The sequence below is a fragment of the Strix uralensis genome, chromosome 2 (assembly GCF_047716275.1).
Source record: "Strix uralensis isolate ZFMK-TIS-50842 chromosome 2, bStrUra1, whole genome shotgun sequence".
Lineage (NCBI taxonomy): Eukaryota > Metazoa > Chordata > Aves > Strigiformes > Strigidae > Strix > Strix uralensis.
Window position 1 is genome coordinate 53013201 of NC_133973.1, and position 14376 is coordinate 53027576.

General features: G+C 36.8%; 1 protein-coding gene across 6 annotated transcripts in view; it reads left to right on the forward strand.

Moving 5' to 3' along the window:
- Nucleotides 1–14376, forward strand: part of AP1S2 (adaptor related protein complex 1 subunit sigma 2) — a 32560-nt gene that overhangs the window by 15820 nt on the left and 2364 nt on the right. Inside the window, exons 5-8 of one of the 6 annotated variants that reach the window (XR_012627543.1) lie at nt 3037–3131; nt 3633–3670; nt 4197–4229; nt 10981–12392. The exons of 1 other annotated variant lie outside the window; for it this stretch is intronic. Coding sequence is in view for 1 of the 5 variants with exons in the window: in XM_074858730.1 (XP_074714831.1) it covers nt 10981–11016 (36 nt within the window). In the remaining 4 variants the exon portion in view is untranslated. Of the gene's footprint in view, nt 1–3036; nt 3132–3632; nt 3671–4196; nt 4230–10980; nt 12393–14376 lie in introns of those variants that run through there. 4 more of the 6 variants (XR_012627542.1, XR_012627541.1, XR_012627540.1 and 1 more) reach the window with 4 other exon arrangements.

Consider the following 14376-nt stretch of genomic DNA (forward strand, 5'->3'; position numbering starts at 1 on the left):
GCAAAGGGATACTAAAGTTACTGTTTGATTGTGTGGAACTGTGCAAATGTGGTATTTCCAAATGTGTCAGTTACAGTTCCAGGCCTTGTCATGCTATCATCTATTCTTTGTGTATGTTTGTGTTAATTACTTTGCTTTGTAGCATTCTGTTCAAGTAAAAAGTGACTTAAAATATTTATAGAACTGTATTTCTGACTTTATACGGCTATCTTGCTTGTCATTGACTGTAGACTACTGAGTTTATAAAGTCACTGATACAACCTGCCAGTGTTTTTTTAAGAAGTCATCATGGCTTTGTAAATACCTGATGTAAATTCCCCTGGACTTCAGATGGAATGAACTGTAAGAATACACTTAATCAGGAATCATAGGAACATTGCTTCTCTTTGGGACAAACCTCTAAAGACAACTAGTTGTAAGTTTAATAGTAGCAGACAGATCTGTAAACCTTAATATTGAAGGTGTTTGTGTATTTTTAATAGATATTTTTGAACTGTCCTCCTTGTACTGTGGAGTAGGCTTTCCTGCAAATCCTTACCAGATCATACTCTTCTGTTTAAAGCAATAGGAATTGGTCCAGTAAATTGATAATAGAACCTTCACCTCTGTTCTACTCCCAAGTAGGAATGGGGAGAGGGGAAGTCAACCTTTTCAGATTTAAGTGTCTTCTCAAAAAATTGTCATTGAGTATCCATGAAGTTATTGTATGATACTTCACCTTCTTCCTATTCTCAGACTGCTTTTTCTTCTGGTAACATAAATATTTTACTGGTCTGTCTGTGAGTCTTTTGATTATTTTTTTGGAAAAATGCAGTTCGGTATCTTAATGTTCTTTGTGAAGTTTCTGGCTTTTCTAGATGTGTCATGATGCTTAGGATTTATCATGGATTTGCAGGCTGTGATTTCTAAATGCTTTAGAAATCCAGTTGTCTTTCCAGAAACATGTTGTCAAATCTTAATCTATCCTTGGCTTTATGAATTGAAAATGTTAGAAAGCAGTCTGCTTTTCACCTAAGCATTTCTTGTTCAGACCTTTAAAATATCATTTCAGTAAATCTGTCTCCATAATATTCTCCTTTTTTTCTGTATGCATGTAAGATGTGAGTAATCTTATTCTATTAAAGAAATCAAAATGCTGATTAGAAGTTCTTAAGACTCAACAAGTTGTGAAGAAAGGAGTCTTCCATATAAGTATTAAGTATGCATTCAGTCAGCTTTGCAAATTGAAACATGAGGAAGTTTCTATTATAAGTAAGACAAATCAGCATAAATGAAGTCCTTGCTGTCTGATAACTATTCAGTACCCTCTCTGATGTGAATTCCAATGCTGATCAACAACATCCACTTTGCAAAACTACCTATGAAGTTGATCATTCACTGATATAAGCAATTCTTGTAGAACTGTTGAGGGTATATTAACAGTACACCAAACTCCTCATAGATTATAATTCTATTCAGGGTATACTTATTATCTGTACACTGAACCAACAGATTTTTCTCCAGAGATACTCTTCTGTTGCAGTCTGTAGAAGCACTGTGTCAGGGTGATAGATGAAAATTTTAGCACTGTTGCATATGCCGTAGCTGTTTTCAGGAGCTTAGTTGTGTGCTTTTGGTCAATAAACATAATAAATTCAATGAACAATTGCAGAAGACTGCTTTGACAGTAAGGAGTATCTTATCTTCAAAATTAGATGCTCTTTCTGAATGAGCACATTAATCTGCATTTTAATAGAATGTGTTCCCTGAATCTGGCAGAATGCTGAAAAGAGCAATGTTAATGTTTGGACCTTGAGATAGTGAGGAGAAAATTCAATTTTTACTCTGGTGTCTGAGATGATGTGTCATGTTGCAGTTCTACTACCCCTTCCTAAAATTTTCACTACCTGTGAAGATGACTTTAGAGCCCCACAGAATAGTAGGTGAAAAGAATATGAATGTCCCCAGGAGGCATCCCATTGTGTTCACTTTTTAGATTCTCATTTCTTTGTGGTCTTATTTGTGTGTTGTACAGATGTCAGGCACGTTGCTGATGTGTGTTTGGGGGCTTTTATTTATTATTTTTAAAGGAGAAGTTGTGTTTTTTGTGCCAAGCTGTCTAACAACAGTAGTAGTTCCGGTGATGGCTATCAAGATGCATAAAAAGTGTGTATATTTTAAATCTTATGCTGAAAACTTGATTTTAAAAAGGCACAAAAAAAAGTCTGAGAAGACCTGTTCACAATTCTTTGAGAAATCTAAGTATATTTGATTAACAGATGGATTAAAGGGAAAATGTTCAACTTTTTGCACCAAGGATTACTACATGGAACTGACTGGCTTATCACATACAGCTCAGCAAGTGACAATGATGACTTAATAGTAAATATGATTACATAGCTCTTGAATTAAATTGTTTGAATTACTTCAGGAATGGTAGGTAGATAAGTTGAATAAAACTTCTATTTCCTTTCATGGAACGAATCTTACTTTAACAGCAATATTAGTAATAATACCGTGTGAAACTTAGTCACTGAATTAAGTATATGTAAATTTGGTAGCATCCTATTCTATTACACTCTCAATCTTGTTACAGTAATGAACAAATGATCTTAAGTTCTCTTAAAAAAAAAAACCAGTCTTTGAATTGATATTCCTTCAAGCACAGGTGAGCCTTTCTAAACAACTCTCTAGAACTTACTAATTTAAGGTACTAATATCCTTTATCTTGTTAAGAAATGAGAAATAAGAGTTTTTTAATGCATCTACTTGGAGTCTTTGAACAGATGTTTTTTTTACTGTTGCATTTCTGTTGTTTGCTTTGTTACAGTGAACTTTTAGTAGGACCTAATAAAATTGTATTAACTTAAAGAATAACAATAGCTGAAACACATTTGAGTGAAATAACTGAATTTTGTATATAGTTTAGAATATTTTCTAACTTTTGTTTTAAATTGAAATAAGCTGTAAATAATTGGGTGGGTCTTGTTTTGTTTGTTTTTTTTAATTAAGTAGTTGGTATTACATTTTCACTGCTGCTTGATTTTGTGTTTGTAGAGCCAGAATGAAGACTGGGGAGGTTTGTCTGAGGATATCTTATGATTAAGAGCAATCTAAGGCATTAGCCCTTTTGACCCCCATCTAAATGATTGGTAACTACCAAGTTTACCATTTTGGTGGCATGGTTTAAATGGGTGCTATGCAAAACTGCTGCACGCGTAATTAAGTCCTTGCAAGGGTAAACAGAAAATGGGTGATGGGCTTAACTTTCTGCAACACTTGCATGATGGTCTTTGAAGAGTGCTTTGAGTGTTCCCTTTTATTTTCCTTTTTTGTACTAACCGCATCAACTTGAAGTGTCTGACTTCTACTAGCTTTCTTTGGTGTTGATAATTAAGTGGGATAATGCAAGTTAGAGAAATGGATACCAAAACTAATAACTAAACAGATGTTTGGCTTTGTTTACTTACAATCAACCCCTGTAAATGTGTATTTACTGGAAAATGAGCTGTTTACATCTGCTGTGCAAAGAAAATGGGCCCTAAAAAGACTGGGTGCTGCTGCAATTGACTGTATATCAAGTGCCGGATGCTGCATGACAGAACAAAGCTTATTTGCATATATAGTGCATTGCAACATATTTTTGTCCAAAGCGTAAGTGGAATACATTGTGGCAGTCCTACTAATAAAGGTAAGATTTTATTTTACATAAGGCAAGTTTAAAGCACATATGAAAATTATCAGCTGGAGAAAACTTAATTAGTCCTCTGCTTATTTGATATCATGATAACAAGTAGTTCAGTAAACAAATTGGCTTTTGTAATGTGGAACGGCGGTAATAGATCTAATTTCATATGCAGCTTTATAAATGCCAGGGTTTAGTTTCCAGACAAAAGAAAATTATTATAATAGACAAAAGTATTTTGTAACACGTTAAAAATCAAATTCACTCTTGGTGTACGGGTGTTTTTACCATTTAAAAGTTACCTAGTATATGATGCAGCTGTTGATCTGCGTTGAGGAGTGGAGAGTAGCTAATAACCTGTCTGTAGATTTAGGGCAGCCAACAAGTCATTTGTTCAAAATAGAGTTTATGTGAGTTTGGACATATTCTAAAACAGTGATAAGAAAACATAAATGCTCAAGCTTGATTTTTTTTTTCCACATTTTTTTTTCCCCATGTTTATTGCTTTTTCTCTCCTCTTCATGATAACAAGTTCATGTATGAAGAGTGTGATTCTCATGGTGAGGTTAGTATTAATGCTGCAACTGTAAAAGTTTCCGTGTGATTAAAACTTTTAAAAGTATTAATATTGTTTGGGACCTATGTCAAGCATAGAGCTTTCACTTAGGAGTCTTAATCTTTTTTGTTGTCTTAAATGGCTACAAAGACCAATTCTGGAACATGCAAGCTCAGGCTTAGAGAATTCTGTGTGACTCCAGTTTACTTGTCTACAGTATGTCCCTGATGAATTTTATGTATGGGCACAGTTTTAGTTGAAGAAATGTGCTTTGTCCCCATTACTTTAAACGGAGTGGCATTGTCAGATGCCCATGGGATGCTTCTTCCTGGCCTGTACCATCCCTGGAAGGAGTGGAGGAATACTGGCTGTGTACAGAGCTTAATTTATATGGTTGTCATGACTCTACAGAATATGGAGAAACAGGGATGGCATCTGCTGGGGTGAGTGGAGAGGGACAGATAAATGGTTGTACATGATAAGAGATGGGGATAGTTTGCCTGCAGGAAGGAACTGCAGCTTGTATATAGGAATGAAGATCATCTGTGGTAAAGAAAGGTCTCCTGAGGTGAAGAAGGTTGCCTTTGGGCAAGGGGCAGAGTTTGACTTGTATAGCTTCTGTGCTTGGATTAACCTGATACTTAACTGATAGGTTATACTCCTTCAAATTACTTAATCAGTGTTACTCTATCAAGCATAAACAGGCACTAAATGAGTAGAATTTGGTTTTTCGATGGCTGTTTCAGAGAGATTGGCTTGTAAACTAGGGTGTTGAGTTCTTTTCGTGCTATATGGCAAGTATAATAAGCCACATATTCAGAAGTAGTCTATTCCATACAGAACTTGGTTAAATTTAAGGTAAGTCTCGTATAGTGTTGAAAGACTTAAGTGGTATACAACTAGACAGGGTGAAGTTTTTTTACTGTACACTGAAGTTCTACTAAATAGAACTTGCGCTTCCTATCAAGAGCAGTTTACAGGTGGAAAAGTCATGGTCTTGAGTCAGGGTGCTGTTTCCTCGTCACCTAAAACCATGCTGACCATGACTCTTGTTGAGAAGGCTGGATTCATTCCTGCTGCCACCTTTGTGGAGGCACACTTGCTCTGTGATTATGTGGCTCCTAGCCTGTTAGCTAAAATCTAAGAATATGAAGGGAAGCATGAGGGCACTGCCAGGAGGAGGAAATCAGTGTCATTGAAAAGGGAAGTAAAAGGCAGCGGCTTCTGGTTGCAGCCAGGACTTCTGATAAAGCTAATTGTATAACTTAAATTTTTATTTTTAACAACTCACAGTGTAAGTGTTCTAAAAAGTCAGTGTTGCCCATGTATCTTGTCTTGACTCCTGTCTGCTGCGAGCCCCCAAGCCAGCCAGCTTAGTTAGGTAAGTTCTAATTTACCTGTCTTACACTGCACCCCTGCTGTTGGCCTGAGGAATGTGGCAAGGAGCTTCAGCAGCAGTATTGATGTATGGAGTTTTCAGCTGTTCTTTCCTTCTCTCTTTCCTTTGTGCCAGAGAAGCTATTTATATGACCATTCTAGAACTGGATTTCAGATCCATTTAAACTGATCCAATTTAAATTGCTCATTTCTAAAAACATATAGTCAGCAGCTTTTCTGTATTTACAACTTGGCCCTGCAAACATTTGTCCAAACAACTATAAGAAGGCAAAGTGCTGCAGGAACAGGAAGGAAGGGGAATGCTTAAATGCCATTGCCATGGAAGCTGAATGATATTGGATGTGACATGGCTTGTTACAGCAGTATATTCTGGTCATCCCTTCAAAGCTACAGCCCTGCAGTTTAAGAAATGGTTCCTTAAGCAGAGGGGAATAAGTAATGCAAACTTGGAGCTGCAGTGCTGGAATAAAATGGAAGAAAACATTAATGAATCCTTATGTGCGTAGTTTGGCAAGCTGCCAAACATACAGACACTGTGGGATTATCTGATAGAGAACTTGGTGATTTGTAATAATTTTGGCTGTAGCTTCAGATACGAAGTATTCAGCTGTAGTACTTGCTTAAAGCATTTGCGTTTTTGTGGTGGGGAAGTGGAGCCTCCAGTGGATGCTGAACCATCCTTACACTTAAAAATTAGGCTGTCAGTTCTTCATAGCTCACTGCTAAGCAACTGATTGGCAGGTATAAAGCACTGCCTCCTGGAGCGATTATCACCTCTGATCCAGCAGATCAGAATAGCAACTAAGAAGCAGGAAGCACCCACTATTATCCAGTTACAGTACATGAAGTTTCCACTGATATTTTCACTTCTGCTGTTGGAGAGGGAGGCAGGAAGGCCACTGGCTGATCTTATGTCATATCCTTCTGCTCTGGTCTGTTGAGGTGATGTTTTAGAGCCGAAGTATGTGCATGTGCTAGGATGTTTTGATGAATAACACTTGCATGATGACCGTTGCTATTTCAGACTCTTGTGGAGTATTATGTTGATTAATTTGCACCAATCTTGAAGATTTCTTTTTTTGTCTCCTCTGTATAGGAAGCTGCAGACAAGATCTTGACTTAGAGTTGACACTGATGTAGGATTGTTCTTTGTTTTTGAGCAGCATCATAGTTAATGTTTATCTCTGAACATGTCCAAGACTTTGTGGGTGTTTCTAAGTTCTCAGAAAATGCTTTGCTCTCCTTTGGAAGTGAAGTAAATTTTTCTCAATAATTCTGTAATTGGAGTATCTGAATAGTTAGCTAACCAAAGATTGGGAAATAGATACTCTACTGTTTTGAAATCCCTGAAAAGGCAAGTGAACAGCAGCAATTTCCTAAAGCAGCCTTTCATTAGAAATATTTCCTAATAAGGATTCAGGAGTGTAAAAGTAATTGCTTCTGAAGCATTGCTGAAGAAGTGCTTGTTAAATGTTAATCTCTTCCTACTGTAAGAACTTCGTGTTTCTAAACAAACCCTCATCCCACCTCTCTTTTCCCCATAGCCTGTTTCTGTAGAATTGTTGCCAAGCTGCTGTGCACTCCGTGGTCCTGCATCTTGTCTGTTGTTCTAGCTTGGGGTTTGTTTAGAGACTGGGGGGAAAAAAAGACAAGCCTTCATCAAAGGTAGCAGTTGTAATTTTTGCTTACAGTTTAACATGGCTTGCCTTCATAGGCTTTGTGCTGGTTTTGATGGGAAAGAGGTAAAACAAAAACCTAAGCAAACTTTCCGTGAAAAAGGTGTGCCACTGCAGCGCTGCAAAATGCTGAACTTGAGTCAGTTTGGTGTAGGCATAAATAATTTCTTGTCTCTCTCTTGCCTGAGGAAATAGACTGTTTTCTTGTCCACTGCAGACATAAAGTAGCTTAAATTGCAGCAAGAAAGTAATTTCAAAGTAGATGTTAAGCAAATTTTCCAGTGGTGATGATAATGAAGCATTTAAATAGATTGCCTGGGGGGCATTACAAAGTTCCCATCACTGGGTGCCTTTTAACAGATCAAATACCTCTCAGGAATGTTACAGGTATGCTGTTTGGGGGACTGGATTAAATGAAATACCTTCTAATTTTAGTTTGATTATGATTTTTAATTAGGTTGGGTCATGACAAAGTTGGCTGACACAAATGTCAGTTGGGCTGGGCTGGCTAAATAGTTGACTCAAATCAACTCTACCATTTTTCTAATTTGAAAATCTCTAATGACTCAGGCTGACAATTTCAGAGAGTATTATTAGTTTTTTAAAATGACTTGTAAACACAGATGTCAGTTTGAGAAAGATGGATTCTAGTAACTTTAAAACATTGTGGAATTGCAGTGTGCAGTTTGTATTGTAGAGCTATTAACTGCTTTGGCAAAACTAGGATGTCAGCCCTATGTGTTAAAATTCAGATAAACAGTTATCATCCACATTTTTAAGTAAGTGAAGATTTTTCAGAGGTAGTATTTCATATTAGTTTGCCATCGTACTGTGCTGTAAGGATACCATTGCCTCTTCCCTAGGTGCTGGATCAACTAATTTATAAACTCATTAGATCAAGATAGCTAGCTATTGTAAGGACATGCTTCACAGGCTCAGATGTTTGAGGTCTGCAGAGTTGCACAGAAGGAAGGCAAGGTACTCTAGATACCAACTTGTAGAAGTTGACATCTGTCATTTCCCCCAAATTGTCTTTTCTGGTATTCAGACCAGCAGGCCAACTTCTCTGGAGACAATATGGCAGGAAACACAGTAAAAAATGTAGCAAATCATAGTTGGAGCTTGTGATATACTGTAGTTCTGTGATGACAAATAATTTGTCAAAACTTCATTTTCCTTTCTGTTGCTTGTCAGGCTGCCCACAGTGCAGACCCGCTGTGCATGATGGTCTTGGACATCCTCAGTGGGGTACAGAGGTCTCACTGAAACTGCAGTGTGTTCCATCTCACAATACTGCTGTATTACCGCTTCGTTATCTCAGTTACTGTTGTCTTCCATTTAATCTTTTAGATTCACCTCTACAATGTCAGTTTATTGCTAGTCTAGTTGCAGGTGGTGTTTACATGTTCTGTAAGCTAAAAAGCTGCCAGGAGCGAAATAACCCCTTTCTTCCTATTGTTATCTGACAATCTATCTTGCTTTATCAGTAGCTAATAAGTTTCTGTCAAGATGAGACACTAATCCCATAACAGCAGTTTGAATCAATCACCTTAATTTTGTGTACCAGGATTTTCTCATCTAAGACAAATAATTCTTCAAGTTATAAACCATTGAAAATATGAACAAGGCAGGGAATAGCCTGGGAGTGTGGGCAAGAGTAGAAGTTTGGAAAATACTGGAAGGTAACAAGTGGATAAACGTGAAATGAACACTTCCATGTCCTCATTTGTTGGTACCAGTTGTGTGTAAGGGAACACGGTCAGTGCTTCCAGGACAAAGAGTGTGCTAAAGAATGTGTGCAGCCTGGGATAATCTTTGAACACAACAGTGAATGGTAATCAGACTCATAAAAGTGCTAGAAAATGAGCTGCTCTCATTCTTCTTTTTGTCCAGAGAGCTATTATAAAATTAAGGAGAAATCTGTTACAAGATTTGACAGGCATTTCAGTGAAGACACCAACTTGGAGGCTCCAGGTTTCCAAGGGAGAAACACTGGAAGAAATGAGGTTTTTTTTCAAGGAGGAGGAGAATCAGTCACACGTGTGCATATATGTTCCAGGTAGAAACTGAAAATCTGAAACTGTAAAAATTGGGCATTTGAGATTGTCACAATACGCCTGATTTTCAGTTGTCTTCATGAATCTGTGTCATACCAGCGGTGTAAGTAAAGCAGAAGTTTCCCATAAGTACCTCTCTGGGAATTTTTTTGGAGGCTCCAGCAGTTCTAGAGCTAATATTTTCTTTTTAGTCAAAGCTCCTACTCCTTGGGGCTAGTACTGTATACTGCCATTGTGCAGTGCCTTTTCCAGTTAGGAGTATGTGTCAGCATTTTGTTTTTAATAACACTTGACTTAAACAGTAAGAGAGGTTTTAAGAGTTAAAATTCACATTTGTAATTCTCTGTTACATACCAAATTCTTTTGAGTTTTACCAAAAATCACAGCAGACTTCATACAACTTAATTGTAACTGTCACTGAGCTATAGGTGCTATTACTTTGACAACTACCGGATTTGTAGTTGGCTTGTTCAGAATAATTTTAACTACTATGGAATAATGTTCAGATTACTGATACACAAAAGCCGTATAAATCCTGTAAAGCTTCTAGGATATTTTTGTGCTTTTTTGTAATTGGAGATTAGAATTAAAAATATACAAGCTTGAATGTGTGAATAAACTGAGATGACACAGAGGAAATTGTTAAGTTTGGAAGTCATGGGAACTTTCTCAGTTCTGTTGTAAGGCTTCTGTAGTTTTGGGGGCTGGTATACTAAAATAGATTGAAAATTTTAATTGGTACATCATGAAAGATAGTGACTGAAATGTGGAGAGTTGTGTTGTGTGCCTTTTTTCCTCCCAGAAGATGTGTAATGGGCATATGTGGGGCTGATACTCCTAAACTGCTATTACTCCTTTAACAATGTCCTCATCTGTCTTCAAGGCACTGATTTTAATACAAAAAATTGAGTATTGCTTGCTTTCTAACTCATCTTTCAACAAATTGTTATACTAATGTTCATGTTAGTAATGTAAGGGTACTAAGTTCAGTGGCATAATTCAGAAGCAAAGAAAACTACCTGCTGTGAGAGGTGACTCGGATACCTACCATTTTTTCAACAGGCACTCTTTGATAGATAATTTTTGTTGGAAGTAATGCAAGTACTGCCCTGGCATGGTGCTGCTCACAACCGTGTTCTAGCGGCCTGTTACCAATGTATGTTTATCAGAGCAGATATGGTAGGTGATGTCAAATGTTCCCTTAGCCCAGTGCCCTGTCTGTGACAGTAGCCAATAGTCAATGTCCACTGAAGAGGCCAGAATGAAGCAAATACATAGGGTGGTCCATCTCTGGAAGAGTATCTCGGCTTGAAACAAATTTTGGCTGAGAAGAAATGCTGAGCTTACATAATACAATAATTACGAAATTGTCCTGTATGTTGTTGGACCCAGCATGCAAGTATAGGGGGGTAAAATGATGATTCTCCCTGCCACCACTGCCCGCCCCCGCCCCCCCCCCCCCCCCCCCCCCCCCCCCGCCAAGGTCTAGAGTAGTCAAAAATACAGTATTGTATTTCTGTATCAAATGTCCTTTTCATGTCAGAGATACAATAGTGAGACAATATTTTTGTTTTCTTGCATATCTGTCCCTTTCTATTATGTATAAGAATATGTACATTTCTTTTGTAGCCACGTCATGAATACTTTAATGTCCCAGTGTACTAAATGGCTTCATTCATCATGCATGCAGAATTTCAGAGGAGATAGACCTGTGACTTACTCATGGCAGAACATTATCATCAGCTTGGTGAATCCAGTCATCTTGAATCTAATAGAATACCACAACCATTCTCTGCTGTTGTACTTTCCTCTTCCCCCTGTTTTACGGTGTTGTCTCTTCGCATGTCTCATTTCAACAAAACTTGTGCTTGTTGGCATATGGTTTAACTTTTTTATTGTGTGTAAGCTTGAAGTCTTATGCTTAAAAGATCTGTAGAGTTTTCTGAGCTAAACATCTATATACTGCAACCCCTATGCTGTAACATTACTTGACCTATGTTTATCTTTCAAATAAGTTGTGGTGTTATTTAAACATACACTTAAAACCTGTAGATGAAGTTAATATTTGCGGAGAAACTAGTGAAGGAGTAGTAGTATTTGAAACGTGTATACACACAAGTATTAAATGATGTTACACACAATTCTGCACAGACCTTGCATCTTAATTAAAGATGCACATACCAGTATCCTTTTCAGAGACTGGCACGGTAGTGTGACTTAACCTTGTAAAGAGGAGAAAGGCAGAATTGATTAGTGCAAAGAGAACGATTTACAATCTGAAGTTACCACATTTGTATTTAAATGTTCAAAACGCTCTTCTGAGTAATTGAACAATTGCTGCTACTGAAGGAGAGAACAAGTTCATTCCTTTACAAATGGTTAGGATTGGAAAGATTTTTAAGTCCATTAGCAGCATACTTCAAATATGTCTCCTTCAACTGGCGTTTCCAGTTTTGAGTGCAGACTACCTTGTCTATGAGAGAACTGCCACGAGGATGAATATGATAAGTACCTTTCAGTTAAAAAGTGTGGGCTGAGAGGGCATGTATTGCATCCTCTCCTTGCCTAGTAGAAGAAAATAATTTGTAACCTAAAACCAGTGCTGGTTTTGAAAATTATTTAAATACAATTAGCAAGGAGGTGGTTACTGAGATTAACCACAGACAGCTAATTACACGTGCTATATGTGGTAATGCACTACCTTTCAAATGTTAAACTGACATAAACATGAGAGATGTAGGGGATTAGACAAAAGATTTGGATTGGATTTGCAGCATTCTGAAATCTTAGAAAACAAGATCATAGGAGTGGTTTTCCATTTCCAAGTTTGCCTTTTTTCTGTAAGACATTAACAATGTGTTTGAATGTCTGGTTAATGCTGCTTTAGCCTGCATTATTTCATGCCTGTTGGCTTAAAATGCTGTGCATTGAGCTGTAATGAGATGCTGTTTTTCTTGTTATCTGTATACAGCTGCTTGCTTCTAAATGACTAGGTAATGAATTAGCTTTCCTGGCATGTTTGAAATAAAGTATTGCATGCACTTTTGTCTCATGTGAATGACTTTTTTTCCTCATCTGTGTTCTGATATATTTCAAATTTGCATTGTTTGCCTTGGGTGATTCTGAGCAGCAGGTAGTGTATAATACTGCAGAATGTTTTCCATAACAATTGGATAAAATGTTTGACACCTTCCTAAAACAAATAACGTGAACAAAACCTAATATAATTCATTCTATTTGTTTCTTAAAAGTCATAATTGATGAAATTACTCCTCTAGCAAAACACATTAGCCTTTAGGTGCTCCTTTTGAGATTATATTGTTGATGTGCACATAAGGAGGCATGTCTGCCTCAATGTTACTGCTCTAGTATTAAAATCTGACTGAGTTCTAGTGGTGAGGTGTCTGTGGACAAGTAGCCAATGTCCTTGAAATACATTGCTTTAAATTCATTTTTAGCCAATGGCCTTGATTTGCTTGGAGAAATTTTATCTTTATTTAAGTATATGCCTGTTGAAAATTACCTACAATTTTGAATTGGCAGTGGAGACAATAATACTAAACTGCTCTAAACTGCTCTAAAGATAGTAGCAGCAGTGAACTGTATTTCTTCATAGCTACTGAGCAACTTTTTTTTCAGGTAATTTAGTGAATACCTTGTTTCACCACTGAGTAACTGTAAGTGTCCACTGCTGCCTAATCAATTTAAAACTGTGAAAAGTTATTTTATTAGAAATATTTTCAAGACCCTGAAATGCTTGAGAAGTTATATTCTGTTAGAATAGTCTGGAGTTCTGTTGCTGTAGTTAAGAATGTAGGATTTTTTTGGGTAAAATGCTGTGAGTTGGAGGATAGGGGAGATGCATGTTCTCTAAAATGAATGCAGCAAAGTAATCTGGGAATATAATGCGACAGGTTTTATTAAAAATGCTGCATGGTCTTTTCTTCAATCAGTGTCTCCTTTTGTGGGATTTGTGTTGAAATACACATGTAAATCTTTAATCCTGCCATCCTGTCTGTTTTTTTCAAGGTCACTGCAGTTCTAAGAGTATTTAAATACTGCATCAGTGAGAAAGACCCCACTGTATCTTTAATACACCGAGTATCTTGTTTCCAGTTTTAACTTGCCTTTTTTTTTTTTTTGCAATTTTTTAATTTGCTGCTGGATTTTGGAAGCCATCTGGAAGTGCTCAGAGGTGGCCCGTTGCAAGCACTGACTTACTTTCAAATGAAGTTGCCTTTAAAATATGATAGCTTGTTCCTTCAATACTGCATCACCTTTATACATGAACTGAATGAGGATTGTAAACGTGATCATTTTGTGCTGCATAGTCAAGGTTGATAGAGACAATGTTCTTGTGTTATTTTCAAGCTTTAAGGTGTTTAATTATGTATTTTACTGACAATTTTTTTTAATAAATATTTAGAAAGCAGTTGAAAAACAAATTTGTTTGCTGCTTTAACTATTGTCTGCCTTTTTTTCTGCTTCATGACATGTCTTGTTTTAGGATGCTAAAGTAAGTGTATTTATACTCTGGATACTAAAACTGTTTATGTTTCTATAAGGACACAGTATCCCTTTTTATTTACTATGTTATTGTTAATAATTATGGAAAAGGACAGCCTAATGTTTCTAATTAAACTATTATTTCTTTTCAGATGCTATAGGAATAATGAATACAAAACTGAAAGCCCTTCAGAATTTTGTATTAAACAACTTGTTCTTAATCTAAAGAAAGCTTTTTAAGATTAGAATTAACCTAAAACTTTGCCTGGTGTGGAATAATACAGTTCCAATCCTGGTACTTCCTCCACTTCTGTAGAAGTCAGTTTATTGACACCAGGTATACCAAGGTACCTTGACCTGGTTTTATGAACTAAATGGGACTGGTGTAAAAAAAAAAAAATCTCAACTCTTAATAAAGGGTGTAAGGGATACTGTATCTTAGTTGCATCAGCCATTCCATTCGTCCATTTATTCTTTCTTCCCTAACAGATTTCTAGAGACCTATGAAACAATTCACCA